Here is a 17544-nt window from a genome sequence, read left to right as displayed (position 1 = left end):
GAGAGCCTTTGTCAATGGAGTTATACAGTATGTGGTCATTTGTGACTGGCTTCTTTCACTAAGCATCTTGCATGTCGCAGCCTGTGTCAACACGTAATTCAATTTATTTCTGAGTACTATTCCATTGTACAGATTCAAAGTTTTACTAGATCAGGTTTTTTTTAAAAAACGTATTTTTGACCAGTATTCTTTACTGAGGTTGAGGAACGAGCCTTTTGGGTTTGCTCGCAAAAAGACAACCTGAGACCCTTGGGTATGATTATAACGGTAAAAGTTTATACATCCCATTCCAAGACTTGAAGTGTGTGCTCATTTAACCCTCACAACCAGCCCCTGAAGGGAGGATTGTTACTTTCATACATGAGAAATAACGAGGGACATTTGGAACCAAAGAACTCACCCGAAACTAGGTAAATGGGGCTCAACTCCAACTAGGCCCAGACCCGGGGTTTCCGAGCCCCACGGAGAAGGAGTGAATGAGTGAACGATGCACAGGCACGTAAAAGGGCTGCGCGGACTGGGGAACTCGAGTCGGAGAGAAAACGGATCCACCCATCCACCTTATCCTGTCCACCGAAGAGCATAGAGAGCGCCTCGGAACCAGTGGCGCGACGCCCTTGTCCGGAGCCGGAGGGGACACATTTGTGGAAGACTTCCGGGTCGAGCCCCAGCCGGGAGCGGAAGAACCCCGGCGGCTGCGGGGCGGCACGGGCAGTTCGGCTGGGTTCCGGGACTTCGCGGCGCGATTTTGGAGTCCGGGTCTGCTCCGCGGGCAGGTGGAAGGAGTGTACACGTCCTGACGGCGGAGGGCGCTCGGCCGGACTCCCGGCCGCTTGGCCATGAACCTGGAGCGGTTGAGGAAGCGCGTCCGGCAGTACCTAGACCAAGTGAGCAGCTCGCCTCCGTGAGCGCGGGCCCCGGGACTCGCGAGGGGAGCCCGCCCCGAGTTTGTCCGCAGGGATAACTGCGGTCGGGGGTTTGGTGGTGCATGGCCTGGCCCGGCCTGGGCTTCTCTTGTAAAACACCAGAAGGGCGGGATCCAGTCCCGCAGTCCCCTCTGCAGCTGGGACGACGAGAAACACTGAAAATAGAAGCCACCTAAGCGCAGTGTGAGCCTTACAGGTGCTTAAGGTCCCGCTCTGCAACTGACCTAACTCCTGGGCCCACAGTAGGTGCTCAGTACAGACTTAGTGTTAAGTGGAAATTGAAGAATTATTTTAGGAGAAAAGTTGCAGGGTGGCCTTTAAATTTAGCTAGCTAATAGAAAATTTTCGAGAGTTGAAATTCTCATTTAGCCAAATTTGAGTGAAGAAACAAACTTGTTGTCTCAAATCAGTACTTTAAACTACATCTGTGTTCCCTGCACTGCCTTTCAATGGATAGCAAACAGTGTTGAAGGAAAGAAGTGTCTCCAAAATCAGCAGCATCAGTTTAATCTATGATGTCACTTAATTTTTTTTTAAGATTTTATTTTATTTTTAGAGAGGGGGAAGGACGGAGAAAGGGAGAGAAATGTCAATCTGTCGTCTCTAGCATACGCTCCATCCGGGGATTGGCGGCAACCCACGCATGTGCCCTGATGGGAATCAAACCTGTGACCCTTAGTTTTGCGGGACCACACTCAACCAGCGCTGGTCAGGGCTGATGTCACTTAAGTTTTGGTAAAATGTATGCTGTCCCAGTAAATTGGAAACCAAGGAGGGGAGAGAAAAGCGTGTTGAATGTGAGATGTTCGGAATTGGTTGTGAAATGATGCTACCAAAGTGTTTCCAGTACTTTGGTGGCCTGTATTTTGGTTTACCATAAGCCAGTTGAACAAATGCTTCCTGAGCACTTTTTCTTTGGCACTAGGGAGGCAGTGAGGAATGAGACAGGCCTGGTTTCTGCCCTTGGGGCACTTACTGCATTGAGCTGATTTGTAACCATCTCATCTCAAGCATTCCTCCTCCCAGATTGAAGAATGAGTTCCTAGTTTGCATCCAAGAGGACTGAGGCAAGATTGTAGAAAAATTGAGAACCATTGCTAATGACTAGGTATTGCAAAATAGGCGTTTAAGTTATCTACTGTTTTAGATACCTGCAGATACAAGTTTTTCTGCTTTTAAATCTTTTTTGCTATCCCCTCACTTCTTTGACAACCGTCAGCTTCTTCTCTATATCTTTTTCTCTTTCTGTTTTTATTCATTTTTTTAGATTTCATTTGTAAGTAAAATCATATGATATTTGCCTATCGCTGACTTATTTCACTTAGCATCATACTCTCTAGCTCAAAGGTGTCAAATCCATTTTCACCTGGGGCAACATCAGCCTCTCAGTTGCCTTCAAAGGGCTGAATGTAGTTTTAGGACTGTATAAACGTAACTAACTACTCCTTAACTAGGGGCAAGGAGCTTGGCGTTTCCACTGGGTAGAAACAGGGTGGAGGGCCGGATTTGGCCCACGGGCCTTGTATTTGCCACCTGTGCTGCTCTAGGTCCATACATGTTGTTGCAAATGGCAAGATTTCATTCTTTTTTATTGCTGAGTAATATATACCCTCCCGCCCCCCCCCCCCATCTTCTTTGTGTATTCATCTACTGATGGACACTAGGTTGCTTCCCTATTTTGGCTATTGTAAGTAATCCTGAAATGATCACAGGGGTGCATGTATCTTTTTGAATTAGTGTTTTAGTTTTCTTTGGATAAAGGCCCAGAAGTGGAATTGCTGGGTCATATATTTTTAATTTTTTGAGGAAACTCCATACTGTTTTTTATACTGATTGCACCAATTTGCAACCCTACCAGCAGTGTGTGAGGGTTCCCATCTTTTCCACATCCTCACCAGCACTTCTTTGTTGGTTTATTGATGATAGCCATTCTGACAGGTGTGACGTCGTAATCTCATTTTTATTTTAATTTGTATTTCCCTGATGATTGGTGATGTTGAGCATCTTTTCTGTACATTGGTTAGCTGTATATCCTCTTTGGAGAAGTGCTATTAAAATCCTCTGCCCATTTTTTAATTAGGTTCTGTATGTTTTTGGTGTTAAATTGTATGAGTTCCTTAGATTACTTTGGATATTAACCCCTTATCAGATGTATTACATTGGCCGAAAAGTCCGTATGCTTTTTTCCCTCAAAATAAGACACATTTTTCATTTTCATCAATAACTTTATTGATTTGGATATTCTGAGTATGTCTGCTATCTCCCCTGTGGTGTAACGTTGATTGTTCTCAGTTAACCTCTTGATTTGATCGCTGTTGACTTCAACTGGTCTGCCCCACTGTGAATGCAAGAAATCTTCAGCATGAAACTTTGTAAACCACTTTTGACACATTCAATCAGTCACAGCACCTCCATACACTGCACAAATCTTTTTTTGTGTTTTTACCTTTTTTGAAATGATAAAGCATAATATACTGAAATGTTGCTTATTTTCTTCCATCTTCAACATTAAAATAGCTACACAAAAGTTTGCCAATTTTGATATGTTTTTAAAAAATGCACGTTGAGCCCTGGCTGCTGTGGCTCAGTGGATTGAGTGCCCGCCTGCAAACCAAAGGGTTGCTGGTTTGATTCCCAGTGAGAGCATTTGCCTGGGTTTCAGGTCAGGTCCCCAGTAGGGGGTGTGCGAGAGGCAACCACACATTGATGTTTCTCTCCCCTTTTTCTCCCTCCCTTCCCCTCTGTCCAAAAATAAGTAAATAGAATCTTTCTCAAAAATGCACATTGATATGACAGCTGTCACAATACAATCTTAACAAAATTGTTTTGAATGAAGTTAAAGACAATTAAGCACTACTAGAGCGTTCTTATGGAAAAACCCCCACGTTTTTGGCCAACCCAATAACATTTGTGAATATCTTCTCCCATTCAGTAGGTCATCTTTTTGTTTTGCTGGTTTCCTTCACTGTGCAAAAACTTTATTTTGATGCAGTCCTATTTTGTTTATTTTTCCTTTTGTTACCCTTGTCCAAGACATATCCAAAAAGTTATTGCTAAGAACGATGTCAGAGAGTTTACTGACTATGTTTTCTTCTAGGAATTTTATGGTTTGGGGTCTTACATTTAAGTCTTCAATCCATTTTGAGTTTATTTTTGTATGTGGTATAATTTCAATTTTTTTGCATATATCTGCTCATTTTTCCTAGTACCACTTATTGATGAGACCATTTTTACCCCGCTGTATATCCTTGCCTCCTTTGTCGTAGGTTAACTGACCATTTAAGTGCGTATTTATTTCTGGGTTCTGTATTCTGTTTCCATTGATCTATATCTCTTTTTATGCCAGTACCTGTTGATACATTTTGTACTGTATGTTTATTTTTTTAAAACTACCTTTTTCAACTATATATCATTGATCTTACAATCGTTTTTTAACATTGTACCATTGAACTAAAACTCACCAGCTGAGATATAGAGATTTGATTGATAGACCCCCCTACTACATGTAAAAAACTATTGTCCTGAGCTGTCAACCTATTATACAGCATTCTAATTATATTAGGTATCTGTTTAAAAGTTGAAATAACAGAGTAATCATTGCTTTTTTTTTTTTAATACAGCAACAGTATCAAAGTGCTCTGTTTTGGGCAGATAAAGTAGCTTCGCTCTCTCATGGTAAGTGACAAATTCTAATTCTTTTTCCTGATTTCTCTAGCTTTAAAAATTTTTCTATCTTAACCTTGACCTCTGACCGTTTATGTGATTTTTCCCTCCAGAGGAACCCCAGGACATTTATTGGTTGGCTCAATGTCTTTACCTGACGGCACAGTATCACAGAGCAGCTCATGCGCTTCGGTCACGAAAACTGGACAAAGTACGTGATTGTATGAACTTTAAAGCTTTTCAGAGTTTTTAAAAAATTAGATTAGTATTGATCATTAGATTAGTATTGTAGATATATGTTTTATTTGTGTCAAAATTATTTAAAAGGAATCAAGTTTCCTTTCTTTTTTAAAAAAAGATTTTAATTAATTTATTTTTAGAGTGGGGAAGGGAGGGAGAAAGAGAGGGAGGCAACCACCAATGTGTGGTTGCCTCTTGTGCATCCCCCACCAGACACCTGGCCTGCAACCCAGGCATGTGCCCTGCCTGGGAATCCAACCAGCGACCCTTTGGTTTGCAGGCTGGCACTCAATTCACTGAGCCACACCAGCCCGGGCTCAAGTTTTCTATTCCTATTCTCAGTCACCTTGTTTTTCCCTCCACCTCTAGTCACCAAGTTTTGAAAATTCTGTTTTCTAAATAGCTCTGAAATTATGGATAGTCCTTTCTCTGTCATTATCATTCATTCAGACATGTCAGGCATTTAATTTGTCTGTTTTGTTGTTTTTGTCTCTCTTCCTATCTATTCTCCAGTAACATCTTTCCCACTTCTCACTCCCCACCTTCCCTGTCTCCAGTTCATCTTTTAAAGTGTCATAGGGGTAGTCTTCCTAAAACAGATCTGATTGCCTCACTCACAATATCGCTCAGTGATCTCCCATTTTCTACAGGATCAACTCAGATACATTAGCATCAGTAGACTCCCAGGGTCCTTTATGATTTCCGCCAGCATACTTCTTACCTCCCACCGTCATCAGAACGTGTGACAAGTACTCCAGTGACGCTGGCTACTTGTATTTTGTTAGACTTGAGACAGTTGTTCAGACTCAGGTCCTGGAATGCTGACAAACTCTCATTTACCTGCTCCCTTGCCGGTGTTTTCTTCTTCCAGTGGCTGGTTCTCTTTATGTCCTCTCTTGTAGTCGTGAAAGAAACCGTGTGCTGTATTTGCGCCTCCCCTGCTTTAACTTCCTCGAGGGCAGGTCCTTACTCCTTGTTGAATCCTCGGTGCCTAGCAAAGCAGTAGGTTTATGATGACTGTGGGCTAAAAAGACTGGCTTGTTTTCTCTGCAAGGGTAAAAGGAGAAATTATGAAGATAGCTTTTTTTGTTTCATCCTCATAGTTTTCTTTCTAGAGTGAAGATGCATGTTATCTTGACCACTATTTTAATAGATTAATTTCTTTCCTAGTTGTATGAGTCGTGCCGCTACCTTGCAGCTAGATGCCATGTAAGTGTGTGCTCAGTTTTCTTCTTATTCGATAAAAGTCTAATTATGTGTGTGTTACATATCCCTCACATGTGAGAAGTCTAATGATGGAGTTTGGCAGATTAATATTTTGTGAGGAAATTTTCTTTTTTAAATACTGTTTGCTATAAAATACTGATTCTCCAGTTATATGCATGAAGAAAATTCTGCCTTAGACATTTTAAATTTAAGTAATGAATGGGCATAATATTCATTAGCCTCTTAAAATCTGCAGTATTCATCTTTGTATCTAGTGTCACAAGTCACGGCTGATGAACAGTATTTCCGTTTTCTACATAGTATGCCGCGAAAGAGCATCAGCAGGCTCTTGATATTCTTGATATGGAGGAGCCAATCAACAAACGACTATTCGAGAAGTACTCAAAGGATGAAAGTGGCTTGAAAGACCCCTCCAGTGACTGGGAAATGTCACAGTCCTCAGTAAGTAATACTGTAATAAGCATGCGTCAGTACCATCAGTAAGAATTACCCACATGGCATAGAGAGCATAAATCATTTTCTTCTACTTGAGTATAACCGCGTTAAAATAGTTTGGTTGCCACCTTACTTAAGTTGCCCACCAAAACCCAAAAAGATTCTGAGACATTTCTGAGCTATCAATTGAAAGCCATAATTATGTTCTCAGATGCTTGAATCTGAATTAGGCTGACATGAGATCTTCTTTCTCGTATTTGATGCCTTAAAGTATTCCTCACAGGTGGAACAATTTTTATCCTTACTGTGACTCAACAGCATTTATATCTACCCCCAAGAAACTTTGATTACCTTAGACTGTTTCTTTATAGAGAGTGGTTTGGCGTTTCCATTTGTGATCGTTGGTATGTTTCAGTTTGCGTACTTTATATATACATGAAATTGCAAATTCCTTGCTGGCAGAGATTATATAATAAGTGGCATCTACAGTCAGATGACTAATCTGGACAGTTACTCTTCTTTTTAACAGCTTTCTCGAGAAGCCATGCACATCCATGCAGTTCACTCCCTTACAGTGTGCAGTTGCTTGGCTTTTGGTGCTTCCATAGAGGGGTGCCGCCCTCACCACAGTCAGTCTCAGGGCCTCGGTGTTACTGCACTTCAGAAAGAAGCCTTGGACTGTTTAGCTGTTGCCCATTAGTTCTCCCATTTTTCCAGTTATTTTTTATGACATTAAGAAACTTGGTTACTTTTCACCTCGAAAATGTAGGAACACTGTACATTTTTAGGTGTTTTCTTTTTCTCTTACCTTTTGCTTTGGACTCTATGTTCTAGGAAGTGTACATCTTTCTGCCAAGAAATGCATTTATGGCAGCTTGATACTATTTTTGGACCTCTTACTCATCTGCTAAGAAATACATGATTTACTTGTAATCTATTGTTATTTATTTTATAAAATTGCTTTTTTTAAAAAGAAATAACTCATTAGATACTGCATAGGTCTATAGTTCTCTCATGAGATCCTCCAGTATTTTTTAAGTTTTGAGTTTATGATGAATCTTCGTTCCTTTACCAGCTTTAGCTTCCCCTGTCTGGATCATCATTATGCTCAGTTTTGTGTTTCTTGAGGTTCAGGGTCTGGAACATCGATCAGATTTCTGCTTTCTCTTGTTAACGATAATAGGGAGGTAATAGCACCTTACCACGTGCTGGCTCTACAGAGAGTATTACCTCCACTCCTCACAGAGCCCTGCAAGTTAGGTAAGAAAAGAAAACTGAGGCCAAGAGAGGTTATAGCACTTGTCCAAGGTCACTAGTACATGCCAGCTGGGATTTGTACTCAAGTCTGTCCAGTTCCAGAAAGTCATGCTCCTAACCACTGGGCTACATTGCTGCCAGATCCTTTCGTTGAGATCCGCACATCAGATGTACTATAGTTTGATGTTCTGTATTTGTGCTGTTCGGTGTGTCTAAATCATTACCCCGTGTGAGACAGAACAAGTAGTGAAGAAAGTAGCAGTGACTTGCACACGACAGGGACCTGTGGAAGTGAGGAGGGCCTAGCGACCACAGATTAGAGAAGCTTTGTTTGCCCTCGTGTTTCCGTTTACACTGTGTCTGACAGTGGGATGGAAAAATCCTTTTAGATGTAAAAAAAGTCTCAGCCTTCAGATTGTATACAATTTTTGATAAATTGCCCTGGCTGGTGTGGCTCAATGGATTGAATGCCAGACTGAGAAGGAAAGAGTCGCTGGTTCAATTCCCACTCAGGGCACATGCCTGGGTTGGGGGCCAGGTCTCCAGTAGGGGGTGAGCAAGAGCCAACCACACATTGCTGTTTCTCTCCCTCTCTTTCTCCCACCCTTCCCCTCTCTCTAAAGATAAGTAAATAAAATCTTTAAAAAATTTTTTTGGTAAATTAAGTTTAAGAGTATTGACTTAGTATGTGACTCATCCTGTTTTTCCAACAGATAAAGAGTTCTATTTGTCTTTTACGAGGGAAAATCTATGATGCTCTAGATAACCGAACCCTAGCCACCTATAGCTATAAAGAAGCTTTGAAGCTTGATGTCTACTGTTTCGAAGCGTTTGACCTTTTGACGTCACACCACATGTTGACAGCCCAAGAAGGTTTGGAAACTCAGGTGTTTTTATATTTAGCACAATTGATACTCTATTTTTATTTTTATTTTTTTCTCTGAAATCTGTAGAATCAAGAGCAGGCTCTGTATAGATTTAGATTTAATAGACCTACTAACTCCCTTAATGCCTTCAAATATGAAGCGCGTTGCAGAATACAATATTGTGCGGTGCCTGCTGCAGTCAGAATCTTCGGGGATTGTGATGTGATGAGGCCGTGTTTTCAAGAAGTGATTTGAGGTTGTGTAAACCAAGTCTTAATATCTGATTATGTGGTTCTCGACCTGACTGCACGTTAAATCCCCAAGGAACTTTAAAAACATCAAAGCGCAGGTCCCAACGCCAGACCGGTTGAGTCTGAATCTCCAGTGGGGAGACTGGCATGATTGAAAGCCCCCAGATGATCCTAAGGTACAAAAAACAGCTGAGAACCATTGACCTAGGGTGTCAGCAGCAATGTGAGGTGGATAAACAAGAGAAACAGAAAATGGACATGTTATTTTCATAGGATTCCAACATACTGTAGCCTAGTGCAGTCATTCTTGGTGATTTTGTCTCCCAGGGGTCACTGAGCAGTATCTGTAGACATTTCTGATTGACCTAACTGGGGACAGGGTAGGAAGATTGGAGGTTGCTACTGATTGCTAGTAGGTAGAGGCCAGAGATCCTGCCGAATCCCTGTGGTGCATAGGATAGCGGACACAGCAGAGGATCATTCATACAAAGTGCAGCAGTGCTGAAGTGCTGGGGCTGGGAGTCTGGCCTGGAGGGCTGCCAGTCTGGTGGGTCAGCAGTCAGAGTGACCTGGGAGGCTTCACAGCAGGGCCCTCCGGGAGTTCTCATCACCGGGGCCTGGAGCCGCCATCTTCGCTTTTTCTGGTGCCTTTCACTCTTGTCATTTTCTCCTGTGGGTTTGATTTGCTTAGACCAAGAGCTATAGAAGAATGTTTTTCATTGTTAACGTTTTTCCTCCATCAGTATTGTGAGGACATTCTTGTTTTTCTCAATGTTTTTAAGAAAAAGAACTTCTTGAATCGCTACCTCTTAGCAAGCTCTGTACTGAAGAACAAGAATTGCTACGTTTTCTATTTGAGAACAAATTAAAAAAGGTAAGTAAAGCACAGTATTTGCATTATGTAAGTAATTCATTCAATTTGGCCTCTATTCTTTTACTAGTTAAATTTTTAGAAATTAATTTTTATTAATTTAGCACTTTCGCAAGAATAGATTTATATTATTTAAAACATATTATGTGGCGCTGGCTGGGTAGCTCAGTTGGTTGGAGCGTCGTCTCAACAGCCAAAGTTGCCGGTTTGATCCTCAGCCAAGGGTACGTAGAAGAAGCAAGCAGTGAGCGCATAAAATGAGTGGAGCAACAAGTCCAACAAATAGATGTTTCTCTATCTTCTCCCTCCCTCTCTCTAAAATCAATAAATACAAATTTAGAAAAGAAAAAATATATATGATTCCTTAAAAAGCTTCCAAAAATACCTGTCTTCCTCCCAGGGACCACTTATACTAAAATACTGCACTATGCGATGAATCGAATGATGTTGCATGAAAATGAGGATCCTTGTTTTGTGTGTCCTGGACTTCTACTTTGTAGAACACGTCCTGCTGTGGAGTTCTGTGAGAAAACTGAGAAGACAATTAAGTTCATTGAGAGGAATACTGATGAGTCTTGAAGTTAAAAATGTTTCCAGAGGCTCATACATATCTTTACGTAACTCCTTTAAACACTGGGTCAAACGGAGCCTGCCTTTTGATTTGGTGTAGCTCACCGAGTTTATGTTTACTTTCCTCTATTCCAGTATAATAAACCAAGTGAAACGGTCATCCCCGAGTCTGTAGATGGTTTACAAGAGAATCTGGATGTGGTCGTATCTTTAGCTGAAAGACATTATTACAACTGTGATTTTAAAATGTGCTACAAGCTTACTTCTGTGTAAGTATATCCGCTCATTTCTATGTAGGAACATAGAGTTCAGTCCATTTTACCTCAGAAACGCATGGGACATGCTTTCTGAGTCATCTAGAAATAATTGATGATAATTCAAGTTGCCTTTACTACTTTGCAGAGTAACAAACTCTTTGCAGAGTTGCAAACTACTTTGCAGGGGCGCTGTTTTAAAAGAGCATTTACACACAGGTTTATACACATTTGTAGGGCTTTCCATTAACCTGGGAGTATACATGTCTCATTTTAGTCTTTGATAATTTGCAAGTTTGAAAATACCATTCTGGGGGAGGAGTGGGGGGAAAAGGCAGAAAACTATACTTGAACAACAATAACATTCAGACGTATTTAATTTTTAAAAAGATTAAAAAATAAAAATAAATTAAAAATAAAAAATTTGAGCCAAACCAAAAAAAAAAAAAAAAGAAAATACCATTATGGCACATAGTTTTGTTAACCCCTTCTTTGTTAGAAACTAGTAAAATCCTGTAGATAATGATGCTTAGTCACTGACTAGCCAAGCCACCTTCCCCACACCAAATTTCCAGTGTACATAGCTCAAACTTGTCCTTTAGCTGAATTACATATATTATTTTTAATGGATCTTTAGGGTTGATTAAATCCTTGAATTCAGAAAAATTTTAATTGATAAATCCTTGTGATCTGTTTTATATTTCACATTGTTTTCTGATTCTTCTAAATAATTGGACTAATTTTATGTTATAGTGCTGTTGATTTAAAGTAAATGAATGAGATTTTTTAAATTTAATTTTTTATTGTATTTTTTCCATTACTATTTATCCCCCATATACCTTCCTACTCCCACAATGTTTATTTTTATTCCTTCCAAGTAAGCCAGAATTTTCCTTTTATTTATAACCTGATCATGGCCTTGACTGAACCAACCTGAAGTTAATGGTGTTAAGAGAGTAAAACAAGCATTATAACCAACAATGTTGTACGCAGTGCTGTGATGACTGCTTAAATATAGCTCATTATAGTGAGTGCTGGTACGTACTGACTCTGGGGTAGTAATGTGTTGCTTTAACTTTCAGAGTAATGGAAAAAGACCCTTTCCATGCAAATTGCTTACCTGTACATATAGGGACACTTGTGGAGCTGAATAAAGCAAATGGTAAGAATTTTTCTGATAACTCTTGAAATTTTGTCTCACAAATCCTGGATAATTGAGATTATAGGTAACAACGTAATGAAGTTCTACAGTAAAAGTAACAACTGGGAGAAGAAATGCTTATCAGAGTGACCAGTGGTCTATTCTGTTATCTCAGCAACACACTGTATTTCTTCATCACTGCTTTCTTGTCTCAAATGTGTGGGATGGCAGTTTTGCCTTTTTTCTCTCTTTCTGTAAAATCCTTAAGCAAACTGATATCATAAGCGTCAGTAACTTTTTAGAAGTTGGGAAGGGGCAGATTTTTTTTGCTCATGTTTTCTATACTTTAACATTTTAGAAACATTTAGTTGTGTTTGGACTGTGTTTGTCCTTAAATCTTTTAAACTGTATAATAAGTTCTGTCAAATGGAAGAAAAGCTTGCCACCACCCCAGCTGCAGATCTTTGCTGGCCCAGGTGTGGCCCGTGACCAATAGCATCACGTCTCCGGGCAGCTTCTTGGAAATTCAGACTCTCCAGCTGCCCTGCTCTAGTGAGCTCAAGCCTGCACATGGGAACCATCATCGTCACATGCCCAGGACTCACATGTTACTTAAGAGGAAATCATCTGGCTGCTTTGATAAACTTGAGAGTGTGGTCAACCAAATTGGGTGTGGGTGATGACGATGGTCCATATAGACCCCAGGAGTACAGGAGTTTTTAAGATAGGTGAGGTGCTCTGAAATAATCTCTTAAGGACTGTGAAGTGCTTTATCACCAGTCACTCAGCAAATGCTCAGTGCCCACTCACGGGATGTGCGCTGGGTAAGCAACTGGTTGGGGGGACTGGAATGATACAGCCATAGTATCTGCCCTGTGGATTTTCTGTATTTCATCAGGTAAATGAATTTTGTATCTAGAAAGAAAGAAAAGAATGCAGTCATTTCTGTGAGAACACAATTTATATAATTGTGAAGAGTTATAACTGGGGGAAAGTGATATCTTAAAATTAATTTGATGTGAATAATTTTATTCTTTTTTTCCTAATGTAGAACTTTTCTATCTTTCTCATAAATTGGTGGATTTATATCCTAGCAACCCTGTAAGTAAATATATAAACCAGTTTTTTCTTACAGTGTTTTTTTTTCTTACTTGAACTTAAAGAAAATGCTTAACTAGTATTTAGACAGTAGCATATATTTAAGATTAAGCAAATATGTTTTATTTTAGGGTGTTGGAGCAGAATCTGCTAGTGCTTATGATAATTAGAAGCAGCATTAACTTTCTCAGTTCATGAAGGTATTTTTTAGTGTACTGAAACATAAGTTAAAAATCTTCATCTTTTTCTGATTGTGGAGATCATATATGCTTATTATTAAAAATACTTAAATAAATACAGAAAAGTAAAATATTGAGAGTCAAAGTTGTGTTCCCGCCTCTCATAAGTAATGCTAGTAATTGTTTGGTGGTTTCCTCACGTTGCGTACATAAGGTAATTTCTTGGATTGTGCACTGATTCTTCCAAACTGCCCTGGATCAGAACTAAGACCTAGAAACTGAAAATGGAATCAGGAACTGTGTCCTTAAAAAGGACAAAAGTCAGGAATCAGGGTCTTGAGTCTTAGGCGAGAACCTGCACCCCAGACCAGTGTGAAAATAATTACAAAGAGGTGAGACTAGTGCAAGAGATGTCGGCTAGCGACGTAGAACCTGGTAGGATCAGGAGCCAAGGAAGACTCACAGCGCAGGTGGGAGGCCAGGACTCGGGCTGGATTTGAAATAGGATGTACTCGGGAGCCTCGTCTTGCATTCAGTGCTGTTGGGAAGTGATTGAAGGTATCTTGAGGAAATGCTGTGGAGATTTGGTTCTCTTTTCATCTAGGACCCTTACTAGATAGCCTGTCTCAGAGAAATTTTTAACTTGAACTAGAATGTAGGATGGAACACCTAGTCTACCCTCTCACCTAATTTGTCAGGTATTTTTAACTCGAAGTTCAGCTCGTTGGTCATGGTAAACTTTGAACTTTGTAGGTGTCTTGGTTTGCAGTGGGATGCTATTATCTCATGGTCGGTCATAAGAATGAACATGCCAGAAGATATCTCAGGTATGAATGTATTGTCTTCCTCACTCTCTAGTGAACTGGTAGCAAGAGATTTCCTGCTCATCTGCTTTAATGCAATAAATACTAAGTTTTTTAAAGGAAGTGTAAAAGAACAATGTTTTATTCAGCAGATTCAGTTCAGTTGCATCAGTTACGCACCTTGCTCTTTATAAGACGTCATGAGGGAGAAAAGTAATCAGTGGTCAGACCTTGTTCTCAAGGAAGTTACATTTCAGTTTTTACTTATAAATGAGAAATATGAAATAATGGAGAACAATATAAAGTAGTCTGAAAGGTTCTGTCTTTATTTACAGAGATGCTATTAACCGTTTACTTTTAGGACTTCTTTTGTTAAGAAGAAGACTTACATGAGATTAGGTCACTAAATGTGACTGTAAAACAGAATTCTTGGCATAGTGAACTGCCTTACACTAGGACCTGCTGTGGTTTCAGTTTAAGGAACTGATTGCAGCCCTATCAAGCTGCTTAACCAGTTATTACTCAATTATGCAAGTATAGGAAAATGTCTACATGTGAAAAATTAATTACTAAAGATTTAAAATATAATGATACTTGTAATTTACTCCACGTGAACAAAACAGAAAATGGACCTAAGGGGAAGTGTGTAAACTTTGAACACAGACTTGAATTCTAACCCAGGTTCTGCTCCTTGCTTTTACTAGCCATAATCCCTTGGGAAAGTTAATTTCTCTATAATTTTTTCTAAAAATGGGAATTACGTAATATTTGTGCCCCGAGATTGTTAGGAAAATTGAGAAGATGACCCAAAAAGATCCTGTGCTGGGAAGAAAATAGGGAGAGTCTCCGGTTAGCTGTGTTAAGCACTTCACAAAACCTCGCTGGTACTTTCTCCCGGAGTAGGAAAGTGGAGTGCGCTGTAATTGTTTCCGAGCTGTGCTGCTTCGAGTTAGCATGCTTATCCGCTGATGGACTCCATGTGACACAGGGAAAGTTTGGGTGAAAGAAAGCTTAGAAAATAAAATTCTAGGAAGTCTGAATCTCACCCTTTGTATTTTCCATGTTTTACGATGTTTGCTTTATTTCCTGTTTGGGTCACCAGTGGGCCACTGACTGAAGACTGACTGCAGCCCAGGCCATGGAACCAGCGGGAATCTCCTGCCACCTTTTGTAGGACTCAGTCTTTCCAGCCTCAGTGTACTTATCTTTAAAATACAAAGAGTGTGGATTGGATGATGCACATGAGGCATCTAACATGGTGCCTGGCACAAAACGGTCTCTAAGTGGTTGCAGCTCCCACCATTTACCTACTGAGTTGTGAAACGAAGCTCCTGGATTAAGTAACATTTGTTAATTCTATACAGAATGCTAATGGGTTCAACTATGGAACCTAAAATGTGAAGCACTCCTAAAATTTCATAACCTTTTGCTTGTACCATTAAATACTCTTCTTATTTCACACGAATTAACACAAATGTTACATTAGTGTTTAATATATTGACATCTCGTTTATTTAATTTTAATGTATTTGAAACCATCAGCTCATATAAAATTGATAATTGAAGATTATATATATTAATGGAATGAAATGTCTCGTTTCAGTAAAGCTACAACGCTTGAGAAGACCTACGGGCCTGCGTGGATAGCATATGGGCACTCGTTTGCAGTGGAGAGTGAGCACGACCAAGCGATGGCCGCGTACTTCACAGCCGCACAGCTGATGAAAGGGTATGGCGGAGCAAGTGGGTTCGGCTCCATGGAAGGGTTTTATTTTTTTTGACTAACAGAAAGTGAAATTTCTGTTATTACTATCACTGCCATTTGGTTGGTAAACTAAAGAGAAATACCTTGTATCTTGTTACTAGCTTGTGGTTATAAAATAACTAGGGAAGTTTAGGGAGAAAGAAGCTGGTGTAGTGATCTTTGCCTAGCAGCTTGTCTTAACCAACACGAAAGGGAGCTAGGAAATTAGGCGAAGAGAACAAGGGAGGAAGGAACTGTCCTTCACATGCTCGTCTAAGAGTGAAAGTAACTCATAAGTAACATTACTTATATGCTGTGCATGTCCAAGGGTATTTGATATAGTAGAACAAGACTATATTTGCCAATGTTGTAGGTTGATAAAAATGCTAAGTATATTTTATTTTGAGTGCTTCTTTTGTTAATAGTTATGAAATTACTTAAAACTTTACATGAGATTAGAAGCACTAAATAAGTATGTTACTTTGGGGAGTAGAGTGTTGCTGTTATTTCTGCTGACTCTTTGGACGCAGCCTTAGTTACACCTTGCAGTGTCCTCTCCTGCAGGCTGCCTCCGCTGACTGCTGCCTCCATCCCTGTGGAGAGGTAACAGGAGTGCAGTAGTTCTGCTCTGGAGTCAGACTGCTTGGGGTCTGGGCAAATTATGTACCCTCTTGAAAAATAGGACTAATAGCAATACTTGGTCTTAGGCTTACAGTGAGGAGTAATTGAGATAGTACCAGTTAAAGACTTTGAACAGTGTCTGCCATGTAGAAAGCACTCTATAAAAGCTACCTACCTTAATTTGCTTGCTTGTAGTATTCAGGAATAGGATCACATATTTATCTGCATTGAATTTCATCTTTTTCACTCTGATTTTCCTTTTCAGACTGTCAGACTCATTTGGCACCCAGTTCTGCATCAAAATTACTATCAGACTCATTTGGCATTATTGTTAGACTTTTCGAGGAGGGGGTAGAGAGCGGTTCTTTTGTCCTTTTCTTCTTAAAACAGGCCCTGTAACATCTGTTGCAGTTTTGGTTTGGCTTGAGCTCCACAGGGTGGGGCAAAGGAGCTGTTGTTCCCCCTCGGGCTGGTGCCATTTGGAGAGGAGTGCTCTGTCTGAAGAGATGGCTTCTGTAGTATGTGGAATGACCCAGCACAGGGATCCTGGTGGCTGTTCCTTCAGTTCTCTCCCCAGAGCCACCATCCCCAGACTCTCCTCAAGCATCTCTAGTCCACTCTGCCCTCTCTCTGCTGGAGTCCAGGGTACTGGCTGCAAACGGAATTTTGAGTGTTGGCCCTTTAAGAGGCTGTCTGAGTCTCCAGCTGTCTCTCCCTGGTGGACAGAAACCCTGCTGCTTTCATAGCTGGATGTTATCTGGGTTCCTTTCTGGCTCTGGTGCCGTAGGCTGGGGAGACCAGCTTAGGGTTTATACACCACACTTCTCAGGGGGAACCTCTTGGCTGCTGCTGAAGTATATCCCTCTGGAAATTCAGCTGCTGCCAATTGGAGCCTAGCCAGTCTTCTTGTGCCTGCTCCCCGCTCCCTGCCTGTCTCCTTGTGGTGATGTGATTTCTTCCATCTGTTCTTGGTTGTAAGGCTTCTCCAGCTAATGTTCTTGGATGATTCAGGACGATTTTTCTTTAATTTACTTGTTAATTCCAGTTTGGTTCTGGGAGGAGGTTAGTGTAGCTTTAACTTATTCCTCTGCCATCTTAAACTCTGGGGCTGCTGATTTTCCAGGCTAGTGTGGATCTGGGAAAAGGGAGATGGGAATGGAATAAGTTAAAGCATCATTAAATCTGTTCTTGCTTGGACTTTGCTGTTTTTCTAGAATAAACACTCCTCACATTGTTGTTAGTCTTTGGTTAGCTTCCAAACTGAAAAAGTTTATTTTGATAACTTTTGGCAATGTTCTTACTGCTTTCATGGAGGAATGGATTTTACTCTGCCATTTCAGAAATACTTCCTCCAGGGAAATACTTTTAGAGCAGTTCTCATGGCCCTGGCTGGGTACTT

At 40.5% G+C, this 17544-nt stretch overlaps 1 protein-coding gene across 2 annotated transcripts in view; it reads left to right on the top strand.

Annotated features, from left to right (window-relative positions):
• The first annotated feature begins 686 nt into the window (after positions 1 to 686).
• CDC16 (cell division cycle 16) overlaps positions 687 to 17544 on the top strand; it is a 29001-nt gene continuing 12143 nt past the window's right edge. For both annotated transcript variants that reach the window (XM_024578879.4, XM_024578880.4), the window contains exons 1-12: positions 687 to 887; positions 4547 to 4601; positions 4703 to 4800; positions 6000 to 6038; positions 6357 to 6497; positions 8462 to 8621; positions 9648 to 9739; positions 10442 to 10575; positions 11643 to 11722; positions 12753 to 12802; positions 13732 to 13805; positions 15384 to 15509. In XM_024578879.4, the coding sequence (XP_024434647.1) occupies positions 840 to 887; positions 4547 to 4601; positions 4703 to 4800; positions 6000 to 6038; positions 6357 to 6497; positions 8462 to 8621; positions 9648 to 9739; positions 10442 to 10575; positions 11643 to 11722; positions 12753 to 12802; positions 13732 to 13805; positions 15384 to 15509 (1097 nt within the window). In that variant the 5' untranslated portion in view covers positions 687 to 839. The remainder of the gene's footprint in view (positions 888 to 4546; positions 4602 to 4702; positions 4801 to 5999; positions 6039 to 6356; positions 6498 to 8461; positions 8622 to 9647; positions 9740 to 10441; positions 10576 to 11642; positions 11723 to 12752; positions 12803 to 13731; positions 13806 to 15383; positions 15510 to 17544) is intronic.

Source organism: Desmodus rotundus, chromosome 13 (genome assembly GCF_022682495.2).
Source record: "Desmodus rotundus isolate HL8 chromosome 13, HLdesRot8A.1, whole genome shotgun sequence".
NCBI classification, from domain to species: domain Eukaryota; kingdom Metazoa; phylum Chordata; class Mammalia; order Chiroptera; family Phyllostomidae; genus Desmodus; species Desmodus rotundus.
The sequence above is the reverse complement of the archived record's forward strand: the minus strand, read 5'-3'. Positions and strand labels throughout refer to the sequence as shown.